At 56.2% G+C, this 16550-nt stretch overlaps 1 protein-coding gene across 1 annotated transcript; it reads right to left on the bottom strand.

The window, feature by feature from the left end:
* Positions 1-3064: 3064 nt before the first annotated feature.
* On the bottom strand, positions 3065-4024 carry LOC135326936 (olfactory receptor 14C36-like). Its single transcript, XM_064504578.1, has one exon. The coding sequence runs from the start codon at positions 4022-4024 to the stop codon at positions 3065-3067; it is 960 nt and encodes a 319-aa protein (XP_064360648.1).
* Positions 4025-16550: the final 12526 nt, after the last annotated feature.

The raw sequence follows: 16550 nt of genomic DNA on the forward strand, positions 1-16550 counted from the left end.
CGAAGGGGCTGAATGCCTGACATGTCCCTGAGACCTTCTCTGCAGTCTCCCTGCACTGGTTTGATGCCTGTTGCCCACGGAGCAGAGACTCCTTTTGAGGATGAACTCACTCCCTGTGTGACTCTGAGGACAGAGCTGACCAGGCAGTACAAATGCCAGCAAGGCCTCAACCCCACAGCAGTGTCCCCTGCCCAGGACTCCTCCTTCCAGCCCCTTCCTCCTGGAGGATTTGGGTTGGGAGGGACTGCTGGAGATGTTCAGGACCACGATCTGCTCTGAGCTGGGCTAACTTTACAGTTAGATCAGGTTGGGAAGTGCTTTCTCGAAGAGAGTCTTTTTTTCTTTCTTTTTCTTTTTTTTCTTTTTTTTCAAATTTCTGGGCCCCTCCCCCAGTGCTGCTCAGCTCTCATGGTTCTTTCTTCATTTTTTCATTAAACTCATTTGAAATTTCCCCCACTGCATCTTCTCCTCTTGTCCTTTCCTCCCCTTGGCCCCCAGCCAGACCATCCCACCAACTTTATCTGCGGACAATCACAGCCTCACCTCCAAGCACAGCCTTGCTGGGATCTCCGGGGGCCACGCAGGCAGGCCGTGGTGGCCAGCTCCAAGCAGAGCTATGTGCTGCAGATCCCAGATGAGAACATATGGCCACATAACATGACCGAGGGCAGAGCCCGTGGGTGATGCCAGGGCAGAGCTGGGGGAAGCAGGCGTGAGAAGAGAAGATCTTCAGCAGCTCCCCTCCACACCTGGGCAGGGAGTGATGCACCTGGCAGTGCTCCTGAAAGAGGACGGTGACACAGGGCAAGGGGCACTGTCAGCTGCAGTGCTGGGCACTGACCACCTGTGCTGGCTCTGGGAGTCCTGGCAGGCAGTGCTGGTGGTGGTAGCCCTTGAGAAACCCCTGACCCTGCTAGCAGCAGTGAGTCCCCTCCACGACCTTTGGGAGTTTCTGGAGTGTCGTGGCTCCCATCTGCACCTCATCCCTGCACTGGCCCAGCCCTGCTGCCCTGCGTTTGGCCCCACAGCTCCACTGTGCAGGTGTCCCATAGGACAGGGTGCGTTCTGGGGTGGGGAAATATCCCCCAACATGGTGCCCATGACAGCCCTCAGTGCCCCCTCCCCCAAGGCCCCCCTGCCTGGCAGCCTCCCACCAGTCCCCAGCCCCTGCCCAGCCCTGATCCTGTTCCCCCAGGGTTAGCAGAAGGCCATGCTCCAGGGTCTGCTGGGGTCTGGGCCCAGAGAGAGGCCAGGCAGGGTGGTCATTCCCCCCACCCAGGTGCTGAGCCCAGCAGGCAGACGGAGCTGCTCACATTCAAAGATCAGCCCTCAGCAGGACCATGGGGAATGGCCAGTGCTGGAGATGGCGGGTACCAGGGACTGGGTGTGTGAGGAGTTTCCTGGGACAGCTTCTCCTCCCTGTTCATGCAACAACAAGCTCTGCTGCATCTTTGCACTAAGGCACCCTCCTTGAGTGCCCCCATGGGAGGAGGATGGTCTACAGGCCCAGTAGACAGCCTCAGGACCTCTTCTGCATGCTCCCTGCCAGCCTTCCAGAGGACCCAGGAGATGGTTTATTCTCCCAGGGGTCACAGGAGGACACACAGTCCTCCAGCTGGGCATGGAGCCTTGCCTGGGGGTGACTTTTGGGGTGAGGACCAGCACACAGGGTGGGCGAGATTGTCTCAAGGAAATGCACTAGGGACAGGGCCTGAAGGACAGCAACAAACTGATGTAGCTCCCAAGTCCTGCTTCCTTCAACACAAGCTTCCACAAAGGGTCCCAGGCTTCTTTTTTGGTGCCACACTTCAGGAGAGACGAGGGCAGGATGAGCTGGGAGGGTGGGGAGCATTAATCCTTCTTCAGCCACTGCCGAAGCCATGTGAAGGGCCAGGACAGCAAGAGCTTCTGGCTCTGCACCGTGAGCTTGCTTTAGTGTACCCACACTCTGAACATTTTTTTCTTTGCATTATATGTCAGCATTTTTCCCTCCAAGACCCTTTCAAGCCCAGTTCCACTTCCTTCTCATCTCTCCCAGTTGCTCCTCTGATCTTGCTGGCCATTCCCACACCCCTTCCTCTGTTCTCCTCCAAGGCCTTGAGTGGTGATACTGCTCTGCAGAGCAAGCAGGCTGTGGGGCTACGGGGCCATGAGGTGACTCTGCACTGGTCATGCTGGTCAGGGTGGGAGGCAGATCCAACCAAATGGGGATCGCAGCTTCTCATCCCTCCAAGGGACTGGAGATGTGGCAGGTGCTTGGATGGACTATGGGGCATTTCCAAGGGTGCTAGCAGTGTCCAGGTGTGCCTCTAGATCCTGCCCCTGGCATTTCGCAGAGTGTGACATGAATTGCTCTCCAGTCTCCCTTCCCTGTGACAGCTGGGTCCTCACTGCCTCTCCTGGGATTGCAGAGGCATCATTTGCCCATGGATACCTGGGTTTCGCACTTTAGGTGACTCCACCTTGGAGGATCTCTCCCTTTGTGAGGCTCCGCTCACTGCCCACTCCAGGCACACGCTGTCCCAGGAGATCCCCTGTGCTCTCCTGGCACCTCCAGCTTCCCCTCCAGAAGGACAGGCATCTGACACTGGGCCTTAACATGTGGCACAGCTCTGGGTATGTAAATCTGTGACCATTCATCCCCTCCACTGTCACTGGACACTGATGGGGGAGTCCTAAATCCAGCCCTTGGTCTCTAAGAGATCATTACATGATTATGAGCTTTTTGCTCCTGAACCCATGGACAACCCTGCACTGTAGGCCATTCTGGGGTGCAATTCCTTGGGCCTATTCTTGACACCAGCTTTGGAAGAAGAGCCAGCCACTGCATCAGGAAGAACCTACTTTATTGCAGAGATCCTGTGAGGGAGTCAGCTCTGACCCAGTGTTGAACATATTGTAATGTGAACATCAGGTGAGACAGAGCTGTCTCAGTAATGGTGGAATGAACTGAAGCATTTGTGCAGCAACATGATATAAAATTCTACTACTAATAGTAATAATAGTCATAATAAAAATAAAGTGAACAAAAAAAGATCAGTCCTGGTATGGGATACAGTGGGAGTCAGTTGTGGAGAGAAATTGCAATATTACCACTGCTGAAAAATATCCATGAAATCACTTTCCTCAGTGCCTCCTTGAGCTCCTTGTTCCTCAAGCTGTAGATGAGGGGGTTCACTGCTGGAGGCACCACCGAGTACAGAACAGCCACCACCAGATCCAGAACTGGGGAGGAGATGGAGTGGGGCTTCAGGTAGGCAAAGATGACAGTGCTGAGGAACAGGGAGACCACGGCCAGGTGCGGGAGGCACATGGAAAAGGCTTTGTGCCGGCCCTGCTCAGAAGGGATCCTCAGCACAGCAGTGAAGATCTGCACGTAGGACAGCACAATGAAAATGAAACACCCAAAGCCCACACAGGCACTAACCACAGTAACCCCAATTTCCCTGAGGTAGGAGTCTGAGCAGGAGAGCTTGAGGATCTGGGGCACTTCACAGAAGAACTGGTCCACTGTGTTGCCTTGGCAGAGTGGTATTGAAAATGTGTTCCCAGTGTGCAGGACAGCAGTGAGAAAACCACTGGCCCAGGCAGCTGCTGCCATTTTGACACAAGCTCTGCTGTCCATGAGGGTCCCGTAGTGCAGGGGTCTGCAGATGGCAACATAGCGGTCATAGGCCATGACTGTGAGCAGATAAAACTCTCCTCCTAACAAGAAGATAACAAGAAAGACCTGGGCAGCACATCCTGAGTAGGAAATGGCCCTGGTGTCCCACAGGGAATTGGCCATGGATATGGGGACAGTGGTGGAGATGGAGCCAAGGTCAAGGAGGGAGAGGTTGAGGAGGAAGAAGTACATGGGGGTGTGGAGGCAGTGGTCGCAGGCTATGGCTGTGATGATGAGGCCGTTGCCCAGGAGAGCAGCCAGGTAGATGCCCAGGAAGAGCAGGAATTGCAGGAGCTGCAGCTCCCATGTTTCTGCAAACGCCAGAAGGAGGAACTCATTGAAGGAGCTGCCGTTGGACATATGCTCCTTTGGGACACAGGAGGCCTGTCCAAGAAAGAAAAGAAAAGAAAATATTGGAGCAGGCTTCTCTGAGTCAAACCCATTCTGTTTCTCATAGCACCCCCCCACCTTTGCTCTGTCCTTTACCTTCTTTCAGCTCCCTTTCTGGGGCTCTGGGTTGAGCTGGCTGAGTGTGTCATGTGCAGCAGGGGCCTCTGCCCATAGCTCCAGAGGAGTTGGTTCTGCTTTGCCGCAGGTGTAAATGGACATGTCAAACAGTCCCAGGTATTTGGGGGGATACCTGGGAACAGGCTGCATCAGCTGGGTGGAGGGGGCTTGGTCCAGTGACCCAGGGGGAATATTCTCTATTTACCATAATGAGAGCTGACTACAGCACTCCTGGCAGCTGTGTCTGAAAGAGAAGACCCTTGTGAGGGATTCATGCCCCCCAATCTTGCCCTCTTGAACAGAGGTGTCTGTGTCTGAATCAGTCACACCAGCTCCCACCCTACCCTAGCAAGGGAGGGAAACAGCCAAGCGAGGGCAGGGGCTGACCTGACTTTTTCTAGATGTCCCCGTTCCAGTGAGATAAACCAGCTCCTCACATCAGTTTACATCTGTGCCCTTCCTCCAGGCTCTGTAGTGGGAATGGCAAGGGGCTGGTTCTGATGTGCACATCCCGCACATCCCGCAAATTATGTCCACCCCTTATGTGGAAGGGCTGTTCAATATTTTGACACCTATTACCTCCAGAAAATAACCTGCAGCAGAGGAGTCTGATTATATATTGATTTAGATTTTAGATGCCTCCATTACACTGTGGGAGCATTCTTGGACGGGCTAGAAATCTCTGGCATTTCAGTTGCTCTCAGCATGAGCACTTGTGCATCCAAGGAAGAAAAAAGGGCTCGCTGTGACTTTGTACAGTCCTGGGTTCTGGTCTGTCAGTGAGTCTTGCCCCTCACTGCCCTGCACTTGCACTTCACTCAGATAAAGGACAAGCACACTCACACATTCCTCTAAGAAAGAAACTGGACTGAGCTGGGAGCGGAGGACTTCAGTTAGAAAGGGAAGATTTCCAATTCTTCTCTCTCAGCCCAGAGATGGAGGAAGTGATGAGAAGTGTGACAAGGTTTCTGACTCACAGGAGCAGACCAAGGACTCTCAGATATCACAGAAATGCTAGAGGGAAGCTGTGCTCTTCTGGAGGGCACCTTGCAGCTTGGCAGGACAGCCCAGAGAAATAGGCAAGGGTCCTAAAGATGGGCTCTCCTTAAGAGGGAGACAGCTCAGGAAGAGTCAACTCTCTCTCTTAAGAGAGAGACAGAGCAAAAAGTCTGTGAGAAACCTCAGCAAGTCCCTCCAGCCCCACCTCAGCCTGCAGACAGCAGCAGCATCACCTTTATGGCCTCATCAGGGTTTCTCTGACCTGCTCCTCAGGACCTGCAAGCACAGAGATGGCCCTGGCCAGGGCCCTGACCCGGGAGGTTTCTGTCCATCACAGAACAGAGTGGGGGATGGGGTCTGTGAACATCGACTGGGAAAAGACTATGGGACAGAGAAAAAGCTCTTGGCAGAAACAGCTCCAGGCAGCAGGGATGGGCAAGAAAGGGTAGAGAATCTCTAACAGAAACATCATGGGAGGAGAGAGATGAGCAAGTCATGGTCAGTCATGCGATGCCAAAACCTTCCCCAGAGTTCTGTGGTGTGTCCTGCAGAAACCTCCCAGCAGCAGGGCACTGTCCAGGGGCATCCCTCTGTGTGCAGGTGAGTTAATGAGTCTCAGCCACGTGTCCAAACCCGACAGCTCCATTTCCATTTTCCCCTTGCCAGGTGGAAGGACACTCAAAGCACTATCTCAGGGAATTGCCTTTTCTTTCAGTAAACACCTGCCTTCACCTTCCTTTTGCAAAGTCCCCTCAGAAATGTCCTGTGCATGAGCTGGAGCTGTGAGCAGCCCTGACCTATGCAGCACCCTCTCAATGGGAGAATGAACCTGCCCTTTGATCCTCCCACCCAGAGCTTCTCCCTGCAGCATCTTGAGGAGTTCCCCGGGCAGGCTGAGTGCTGACCCTCGCAGGCAGCAGAGTCACTGCCCTGGGCACACGGCACCCATGGGTGCAGGGACACTGCTCTGAGTTACAGCCCTGGGCAGACCCAGGTGCACACCCCAGCTTCACATCCCTGCACCATCCCCTGAAGAAGGTAGCCATGATGCCCTGTCAATCTGACAGCTGGGAATTCCTGCTCTAAAGCACCACCTGCTCCAAACAGGAGAAGCTGGCAGAGCTGCCCTGACAGACCCTATCAGCTGTGCAAGGTGCCAGCTGCAGAAGAGCCCTCTGGGAACCACAGCAGCATTGCCTGCAGCCAGAGACTTACTGTGTCGAGGGCGGTGAAGATTACTGCTCACAGTGAACCCCTAGCTGTCCTCCTGTTCCTGACTGTCTTTAACTTCTGAGTTGCTCATCTCATCCTGGAGCCTGCAGGCAGCACCCTGAGTCTTGCTGCTCCTTTTAGAGGAGCTGCTCCTGGACAGAGCTGTCTCTCTGCAGCTCCTGCCAGGTTGCCATGGCCTCCTGCAGTCCCAGGAGCCAGGCCCAGCTCAGGAGCAGAGGCCCAGCTGAAGATGTGACTTGCTCTGTCTGTCCCTTGTGCACCCTCAAGATATTCCCAGGGCTCCAGGGCTGACATCTCCAGAAAGGTAGCAGAGTCACCCTTGGAAAATGTCCACTGAAGTGGACTAAAATAATCACTGGTGGTCCCTCTCTAAGCAGTGGAGAGAGACTGAGTCCAGCATTGCAGTTGGTCTCATCAGAGCATGCTTATCTGAGAGGTGGAAATGTCCCACTCTAGAAAGCCCTGCTCCCATCAGGACACGTAGACAGGGAGGAGAGTGAGTTCATTGACTTGTGCTTCAGGGGCTGATTTAGAGGAAGAAATCAATATATCTAATGCCCACTGAGAAGCCCTCAAGATGAAATGGGATTCAATTCCCTCCCGTGCACTCCACAAACTCGTAGGAGGAGCGATTCTCCCTGTCCCAGTTTTGCTGTGTACAAAATGGGTATCTGCATGCGAGCTCCTTGTCTAAGCTCCCACTGCCATCAATGGAGATGGAGAGTGGGAGTCGGCTGTTCGCACACAAACACCTTCTGACATTTGTGGTGCCAGAGGTCGTCCAAGATATGTGTCTGCTTGCTCTGATGCAGCAACTATGACACCCAAATCCTTCTAGAGCATCAGCTGGGGGCCAGGTGGAGCTAATGTATTTCAGCTAACGTAATTCAGTGCAGACACTTGATCTAGTGCAATGACAATAGGCTTGCAGAGCCACATCAGATGCATGGGGTGTTCGGCACAACCACCATGTTTCTAGCTGATACAGCACAGGACCTACAGGAAAATCATATGCTTTCGGAGTGGTTGCTGGACAAACGCCCCACAGCATCTTGGGTTTCCTACCTCTTCCCAGACAAGGGATCCCCCCTTTTAGGAGAAGTCCATGCCATCTACATCCAAGCATACTGCAAAGATGGAAGACGCGTCCCACTAAGGTCTCCACGCACATGCCTATACTCTCAAACCCTGCTCGTTTTCCTCTCCCTAAACCTTTTCTGACTCCCAATGATATGAACAGGGACTGGGCTAATGATTCAGCTGCAGCATGCCTGGATTGCAAGCTCTTCAGGTCCCGGGATTTCTCAGGGGCACCTTGTCCTTCCTGGACATCCAGTCACCTCTGTCACAGGCCCCAAGGTGCTGCAAAGTCACCTTGGACACAGATGCTACAGGCTCACCTCAGGCACCAAACACCTCTCCTGCCACGGCTGCGTGGCCCAGCTCTGTTTCTCTCTGGCCTTGGACACTGCATGGTTTGCTCTCTTAGTGGGTGCCTCATATCATCATTACATTGCCATCTGCTATCTACGCCAGCAGGTCTCTGTGCTGAACTTTGGCCTTTGCATACATGGTGTCCTTGGCTCTGGGGAACAGGCTTCACAGCAACAACGCTGCGCTCAGCCCTGGTGCCACAGCTGAGGTTCTGCAGCCCAAATATTCACAAATGCACAAAGCCTGGGCCACCAAACAAGAGGAAGGGGAAATGCACAAGCTGTTGCAGAACTACAAAAGCAACCTTAGGCAACCTGAGAAAGTCTGTGGATCACAGACCTCGGCTTCAATGGGGAGACTTTAATCTCCCCGGCATATGCTGGGAGGGCAACGCAGCAGGGTAGAAAGAGTCCAAGAGGATTCTGGAGGGTGTGGAGGACTCCTTCTGAGCACAGCTAAGCCTGATAGGTCGGCAAGGGTGACAGGAGTGTGTCATGGACCGAGTCTTCTCCAATCCCATTTCTAGGTAAACAAGGGAGAAGAAGGTGACTGGGAAGAGTCAGCAAAGATTTACTGAGGGGAAATGATGCCTCACCAACCTGATGGTCTTCTGTGTTAAAAGCACTGCGTACCTTGACTTCAGGAAGGCTTTTGACACTTTCTCCCACAGTACACTTGCATACAAGTTCGTATGCAAGTTAGACAGACAGCAGTGTGCCTGGGCAGCACGGAAGGCCAACTGCCTGAAACAGGCTGAAAGCCTCCAACAGACCTGATGTCTTTGTCCCCTATGGCTGTTGTCTCTGCCACTGAGACCTATGAGTAGACACCAAGGCCTCACTGTCCCCTTGTCCCCTGGGGAGCCCAGCAGGTCTCATGCCATTCTCCTGCATTCAACATTGCACACCCCGACCTGCACACTGCCCCCAGGAAGAGCCATGGAAAACACGTGGGGGGAAGGATCTCCCTTCCCAGGGTCTCAGTGTCGATGCTTGGCCGTTTGGCTTGAAAAACACACCAAGGGTTAACATGGTACCAGAGCCACCTGCACATTTCCTTTGCCTACCTGTAATTGGTGATTACAATTTTCTGCTCTAATCAGCCCCCAGTGAGTCTTTGCTGGTAATGGCCCTCAGTGGGATGTATTAATGCTCTGCTAAAGTTTGGGATTTGCTTCTGACTTTGACTTGAACATTTTGCTCCATCTCCTCTCAATAGCTGAGGTTCATGGACTCAGCGCCAAATACACCATGGGGCTCATTACAATGCAAAGAGCCCCGATGAACCACATCTCTCTCTATAACTTTCTTCAAGTAATGTATGGCTAATTGGTTTCAGCAGTGTAGCGGAATGATAGTGACTTCAGTTTGAGCATAGTGTAAAGGTATTTCTGCTTTTTAAGGTTTTTATGATTAGTATTCTTATTCAGCTTTCACAATAAGTGACAGCAACATTCTCTGAATGATATAGATCCAGAGTGTCTCCTAAGGAAGTCAGGACATGTAGGAAAAGCAGTGTCCCAGAGGTCAGACACTGTATGGACAATCTTCCTCCCCATCTCCCCAAACCTGCCATTGCCCTCATCAGCCACCTGGGACTTGCATTGCTCTTGTTAAAGTCTAACTTTTTTCACTGAAGTCTGCAACTGAATGTTACAGCTCATATGCCCCAGTTCCCACCTGCTTTCCTTAGAGAACGAGCTGCAAACAGACACAGAAGAATTTTTCTTAATTGCAAGCCAGGAAAAAAAAGGCATGGTGCAGTTTCCTAAAAATAATTACACCCCTCAACTGCATGCTAAGTCCAAGCTGCCTCCAATGAGGTCCCCTTTCCACAAGGGAGAGATGGACTAGAAAGCTTTTGGATAGATAGGAAATGCTAGATAGAAACAGAGTGGAGGATTTGCCCAGAGGAGCAAACTACTGAAAGTCAGAGCAAGCTTTAAACTCCCCAAAGAGCAAAACATCAGTGCAGTGTGGGAATGAACAAAGGGTAATGGAAGGAGTTGCAATGTTACAGTGTCCAGATAATGTGCTGTAAAGGGGATGTTAGAAATTGTTAATGTAATCAAGACATGTGGAAAAAGAGGAGAGAGCCATACAGCTGCTGGGGGTCCTGGACCAAGCCAGGGGCTGTGCTGCTCTTGGACATCTTGGGCCAAGTTGTGTTTCTGTACAGAAGTCTGGAAAACACTCTATGCAAGTCCCTAGAGAAGAGGGGTTTTCCTGGGCCCTCAGAGCAACCCAGGCAGGACTCAGGCATGTCAGAGGAAACCCATCCCACCCACACCAAACCCACTGCTCTCCCCAGAGACCTTCCTGGACCCTGGGCCAGGAGCAGGGGGGGGTGTGGGGGCATGGCCACGTCCCAGGCTAGCTTCCACTAGGCTGCAGCTCCACGACATGTCACAGCTTCAAGTGAGCTCTCTAAAGCAACACTTCCCATGGCCCTGGTGCATTGGCAAGACCTTGGGCAGACACCCAGGAGACAGGGCAGAGACCTCAGGGTGCAGAGCTGGGGCTCACAGTGTCACAGGGAGGGTGCCACAGGCTGGATAAGCAACCCAAAGAAGTAAACGAGTCCTTCCTTTGGCAGTGACTTGGAAAGCCCCATCTCTGACAGTATTCAAGAGGGATGGAGTCTCCCTTCTGCAAGAGTCACCTGGGACTGTGCAGAGACTAGGAAGAGCAGGAAGGCTGGTTGTAGGGACATTCTCAAGCTTCAGCAGCTGCAGAGCTGGGAGCTGCTCACCTCACAAACTTCTGAATGATCCCAAATGCAGGTCCTGAGGCATTGCACCACCTTACAGGCTCTGCACCAGAGCCTGCACAGCAGCACTGCAGTGTGTGGGCATGTCTTGAGAAGCCCAGGGTCCAAACTGTGGGAGATCCAGGGTGCCAGGACTGTACAGACCCCCAGGAAATCTTGTGTGGTGGCAGGGTATGTCCTGGGTGCCAGAGGCTTTAGCAACTCCCAGGCAAGAAGCACTACTTTGAGGGGACACTGAAAAGCCCAAGGCCCAAAAGAGGACCAGGCAGGAAAAATGGCTTTGCCTAGGCTCAGCCAGAAGGAAAGCTGAGCAAAATGCATGGGAAAAGGGAAAACTTCCCCAGAGTTGCTCCCTGGGCTGGCCCTCCAGATGATGGGTGTTAAGGGCACATTTGCTCTTCTCTGGCATATCATCTTCCTCCGAAGCACCACAGACGGGGAAACCTTGCTGAGGACTTTTAAAAACAAAGAGCCTGCTTTGGTGCCTAAAGGTGGAAGGCTCTGTCCTGTTCCATGTTGTCCTACATCTGACTTCTACAAAAAGAGAGACCCACAGCAGAAACCAGTTTTGAAGCTCACCAAAGCATCTCAGCCTGTGGCCACACTTTGTGCTGTTTCATTTCATGTGACTTTGATCCTGGCTTTGAAAAATGCCAAACCTTAAACCAGCCCTGAAGCCCTGGATTCCCACACAGGTGTGCCCAGGGCAGAGAGACCTGTCAGTGCAGGGGTGCAGAAGTGACTTCTCCAGTGCCCCATTTGAGATATTTCACAGCCTTTGGCACCATCTGGAGACATTCCTGAAGGATTTATCAGAAAAGTTCTGGAAAATAACATGGGTGAAGGGAGGTGACTGCTTTCCAGGACATGAGGAGAAATCTCTCTGCTCTCTCCCTGGCTGTGCCATCTCCATGGCAGTGACCTCCTGAGCCCCCTGATGACATGAGCTGAGGTCACAGTGGGATGTGCCACCTCACACAGATGTCTCCCTGATGGTGCCACAGGGGTACCCTCACTTCCCTGCAAGGCCTGGTCACTGCTGGGCACCGCTCATGTGCTGCCTGCCACTGCCCTTTGCAGCCACTCCGTGGCAAGGAGAGGGGATGGGAGCCATGCTGGGGCCCCTCACTGACAGGCAGAGGAGCAAGGGCACATCAGAGAGTGTTGTGTAACGAGATGGGAAGAGCGTCCTTCCTCCTCGTCTGGAGAAGCGAGCCAAGGACAAGGGGACAAGCAAGATGGAGGATTGATGGTCCATGACCACCAGCCCAGACCCCAGTTCCTTGTTCCCAGGGCTCCTGCGGTTCTCCAATGAGGGTAAGGGCTTTGGGAGCTCCTTCCTGAGGGGTCGAACAGAGACTGTGAACTGTAAAAAGGGCTGTGGATCCTGGGCTGTGGGGGTGGCTGCACAGGGTGGGGGCTGCCAAGAGAGCCTTGTTGTAGAGTCCTGACTGGCTGGGGGGACTATGTGGCAGCCAGGACTCCTGGGTCTTGGGGCTCGGCCCTAAGCCCTAATGATCCTGTGGGGGTGGGGACAATCCATGGCCAGGTTTCCCTGGGATAGGGTCCCCTTTTGGGATCTGGCTCTGAGAGGAAAGGCGTGCTGCAATCCAGAGGCTGGGGTGGCCTGCAGTTCTGTGGGGCTCTCAAGAGCCTGCTGGAAATGCCCTTGCTGGAAATGGATCCTTCACCTTGTAATAAATCCTAGTAGTCTACTTGTTTGAGAGAACCTCTGTTCTTCCCCATGGATCCTCTTCTGCCTGCAGCTTGGCAGAGCATGTTCTGGCTCAGAGATGCCATTTTCAGGTGGTGACAGCCCCTGTCCTCCTGCAAATTGATGTCACACCTCTGCACCCAAAAGAAAGTATGCTTGGGAGAGCAGCTTGGAAACAGGTGGGGGTGACATTGCCATCCCACAAGTCCTGGTTGATCCCAAGCATTCTTTGAGCCGTGGTGGGCAGTGCTGGGGGGAGTCCATCAGGGCCATCTACACCAGACCTCCTCCAGGCCTTACACCACCAGCAGGCCCACAGCTGCTCTCCCCATTGCTGCCCTCAACTGCTGCCCCGGGGCCCTGTGGCTCCTCAGACCTGTGGAGGGACGTGCCGGGGCTCAGCCCGGCCCCGCAGAGAGCAGCCCCTGCCTGGCCATAGCCCAGCCCTGCCGGGCGCAGCACAAGGGCTGCCGAGCCCCGGGGCTGCCACGGGCAGGGGGCCAGGGCCCCAGGGGACACAGGGCCCTGCCCGGCCCAGCCTGGCCCTGCCCTGCCCCACGGGCTCTGGTGCCCCAGCCATGCCCAGGGCCCCTGTGCTGGTACCAGGGCTGGCAGCAGCACTGGCCCTGGGGCTGCTCCCCCACACCCAGCACAGCCCACGGGCGCAGGGCAGCCAGGAGCCCTGCGGGGCCCCTGCAGCAGAGCCCAGTCCCTGCGGGGCAGCGGCCGAGCCCCGGGGCCCCGCACTGTCCAGGCACATGGCGCCGGGCTGCTCCCAGGCCCCACCGCGCCCCACCGCACCCCCCGCTGCTGCCCACAACATGGTGCCCCATGGCAGGTGGGGGGGGAGGAAGGGGCAGAGCTGATTGCCAGGCAGGAGGCTGCAACGTTCCCCCAGCAACGCCCCAGTGCTGCCTCCTATTGGCTGGTGTGAGAAGGAAGGTGGGGATGAGTTTGACTGGTGGCTCTATGAGCCAATCGGAGTGCAGCAAGTGGAAAACCCCAGCCCTGGAAGCGGGGCGGGATCAAAGCGGGAGTGAGGGGGTGGGCAGGAGCAGGTGTGAGTGGGGCTGGCGGGGCTGCGGGCACATCCCGATGGCGGCGGGTGCCCTTCTGCTGGGGCGGGGGCAGCGGTGCTGCCCCAGGGCTGCTTTCCTCCCGGAGCTGCAGCAGGGGCTGGTGGGGCCGGGAGCACGGGACAAAGCGCCCTGGCCCCGGGGCAGCTGCCCTGCGAGCCAGACGTGCCGGCTGCCCCCGAGCAGCTGGGCCAGGGCGGCTGGGGGGGTTTGGGAGCAGGAAGCTTTGCCCTTGTGGGTCTGAGACGCATTTTCAAGGGTTTCCCTGAGCTGCTGCTGCCACCGCAGCCCCCAGGTGCTGCTCAGAGCTGCGTTTGGGAGCTGCTGGGCAAAGTCTGAGCAGGCTGCTGGTGTCCTCGCGAGGGGCCCTTCCCAGGGGTCTCTCTTGTTCTGAAAATGGCATTTCCGAGTGGCTCTGAGAGGCTTTCAAAGAAGTTGAGGCACAAGCGAGAGGCAAGAGCTGCCTGATCAGCCCCTGTGAGAGCCCTTCTCCTCTGCTTCCTGGAGGTGGGAAGTGAGCAGGCCCTGGGCTGTGAGTGGCTGTTCAGAGGCAGGGCCTGTTGCAAGGCCTTGGAGGACTAGAAGGGAATTGAAGGGATGGAGAGTTGGGCTTTCGGTGTTTTGGGGCACTTGGGGGTGCCCTGTCTGCTGCCATGTCTGGTGATGTGCCCTGTGTGTCGCTGGTGCAGTGGTGCATGTTGGTTGCCAACCCCCTGAGGTTCGGGGGTAGCGGTGTGTCCCACTGCGGGGTGCCCTGTGGTGGAGCAGGGTGGTGGCCCCAGTGTTTTGCTGCTCAGCATGGGAGGAGGTGGCTGGAGAGAGCAGTGCTGTGCTCCCAGGGCCCAGCCTGCCATCATGGAGTCCTTCTGGGAGACCTGGGGGAGGACTGTTGGTGACCGTGTTCCCTCCTTGGAGCATCCTCGTGACAGCCAGTGATCCTCGCAGTTTGGTGGTTTCTGTCAGCTGAGGTTCAGGCTTGCAGTTTCTGACGGTCTTGATGCTTCCGTGAGTCTTTGGGATTGTACTGACTCTGCTGGAGAAAGTTCTCTTCTCACTCCTTGAAGGCTTTCTGTTGAAGCTGGACCCTCATTGCATCTTCCCATCTCAGACCCTAATCCATTCCCGTCCATCCAACGACTTTGGGAGCTCCTTCCTGAAGGGTCGGTCGCACAGAAACTGTTAACTGCAAGAAGGGCTGTGGATCCCGGGCTGTGGGGGTGGCTGCACAGGGTGGGGGCTGCTGTGACAACCCTGCTGTAGGGTCCTGATGGGGCCAAAGGGGTGAGAGGACACTGCCCTGTCCTGGCCGGGGGGCAGCAGGAATGCTGGTCGCAGGCTCCAGCGCCCCAGCCATGCCCAGGGCCCCCGCACTGCTGCCAGGGCCGGCACCAGCACCGGCCCTGGAGCTGCTCCCCCACACCCAGCACAGCCCACAGGCACAGGGCAGCCAGGAGCCCCGCGGGGCCCCTGTGGCAGAGCCCAGCCCCTGCAGGGCAGAGGCCGGGCCCTGGGGCCCCGCACTGCCAGGGCACTCAGCGCTGGGCTGCCCCCAGGCCCCGCCACGCCCCGCACTGCCACCCACAACATGGTGCCCAATCGCAGGGGAGAAGGGGAGCGAGGGGAGGGGCTGCCCGCTGGGTCACACAGGGCTGCAGCATTGCCATGGCATTGCCCCCAGTGCTGCCCTCCTATTGGCCAGCAAGGGGAGGAGGGCAGGCCGAGTTGGACTGATGGCTCTGTCAGCCAACGGCAGTGCAGCAGGCTGCTGGGGGCCTCACCAGGGCCCTGACCCAGGCTCCCTTTTGTCCTGAGCAGTGCGTTTCCAGGGCTCGCAGAGAGGCTGTCCCCGCGGGACCCGCCGGGCCCCAGCCGCTGCGGCTGCTCCGGGCCTCTTGCTGGGCCGCAGCCCTGCGGCCCTGGCAGCAGCCGGGAGGGTGTTTGCAGAGCAGCTCTGTGCTGGGAGCTGCTGGGCTGCTGCAGGGCCTGGGCAGCTGCTGGGCGGCCAGTGCTGCCCTGGCTGGTGCCATTAGCCCTGCTCCCAGGCCGGGCTGCAGAGCTGCTGAATCCCGGCTCTGCTGGTTTCCCCCGCTGAGGTGCCCTGGCCGCAGTCCTTGCCCGTGTCTCCGAGTGTCAGGGCCCCAAGCAGGAGAGTGCTTGTTGTCCTGGGGGTGTGGAGGATTTCCTGGGGGTGTTCAGCACTGGGGCAGGAACCAGACTTGGGAGTTGCGGGAAGGCTTCTGCCTCTGCCTGGGCCATGAGGCCCTGCTGTCTCCAGCTCCATGGTCGCTGCTCCCATGCAATCCTCCTGTTAGGAGATGTTGCCCAGAATTACTTGCAGGCCTTTCTGCAATTGCTAATTTTCCCGGGCCAGGTGTAGGTGCTACCTAGGCAGGAGCTGATGTGCTCTTGGGGTGGGAACTGTTCCGTAGCGGATGTTTTTGTGCACTGTGATTGTTGCAAGGCCCCGGGGTGAGTCCGGGCGGCCGCTCAGGAGCTGGCTGAGCCTTGGGGGAGGCAGGGGCAGCTGCAGGCGGCAATAGCCACGTGGCCGGGCTGTGGGCAGGGAGGTGATGGCTGTCTGCAAGAGCTGGGCCAGGAGATCCCCAGTGTCAGATCAGCTCTTGGTCAGTAGCTGCCAGGCCAGCAGGAGACACGTGGCTCAGCTGTTGATGATGAGGTCACTTCTGCCTGAGCAGCTGATAAGCCAGGATTTGTCTCATGGCTGGGGAAGTTATCGTGAGGTAGCTGCTGTCTCAGAGGCTTGTAGGCCAGGGACAGGCACTTGGCTGTGAAGGGGACTGTGAGGTCATCTCCTTCTGAGTCCCTGATAGGCCAGCAGCAGGCCCTGCCTGGGAAGTCCCTTGTGAGGTCACTGCAGACAGAGCAGCTGGCAGGCAGCAGCTGGCCCCTGGCTGGGAACTGACTCTGAGGTCCCTCCTGTCCCAGCAGCCTCCGGGGCTGCAGCAGGCGCCTGGCTGTAAAGGTGCCTGTGAGGTGCCTTCTGGGTGAGAAGCTGATAGGCCAGCAGCAGGCTATGAAGTGGGGAATGTGCTGGTGAGGTCAGCTGTGTGTCAGTATGTGACAGGCCAGTAGCAGGCCCCTTGCTGGGAATGGACTTTGAGGTCATTTCCTCCAGAGCAGCAGGGAGGCCAGC

This window comes from Dromaius novaehollandiae, unplaced genomic scaffold (genome assembly GCF_036370855.1).
Source record: "Dromaius novaehollandiae isolate bDroNov1 unplaced genomic scaffold, bDroNov1.hap1 HAP1_SCAFFOLD_41, whole genome shotgun sequence".
Lineage (NCBI taxonomy): Eukaryota > Metazoa > Chordata > Aves > Casuariiformes > Dromaiidae > Dromaius > Dromaius novaehollandiae.

Bases quoted from the DNA above. Each gene is read 5' to 3' on its own strand.
- LOC135326936 (XM_064504578.1), bottom strand. From the start codon at position 4,024: ATGTCCAACGGCAGCTCCTTCAATGAGTTCCTCCTTCTGGCGTTTGCA.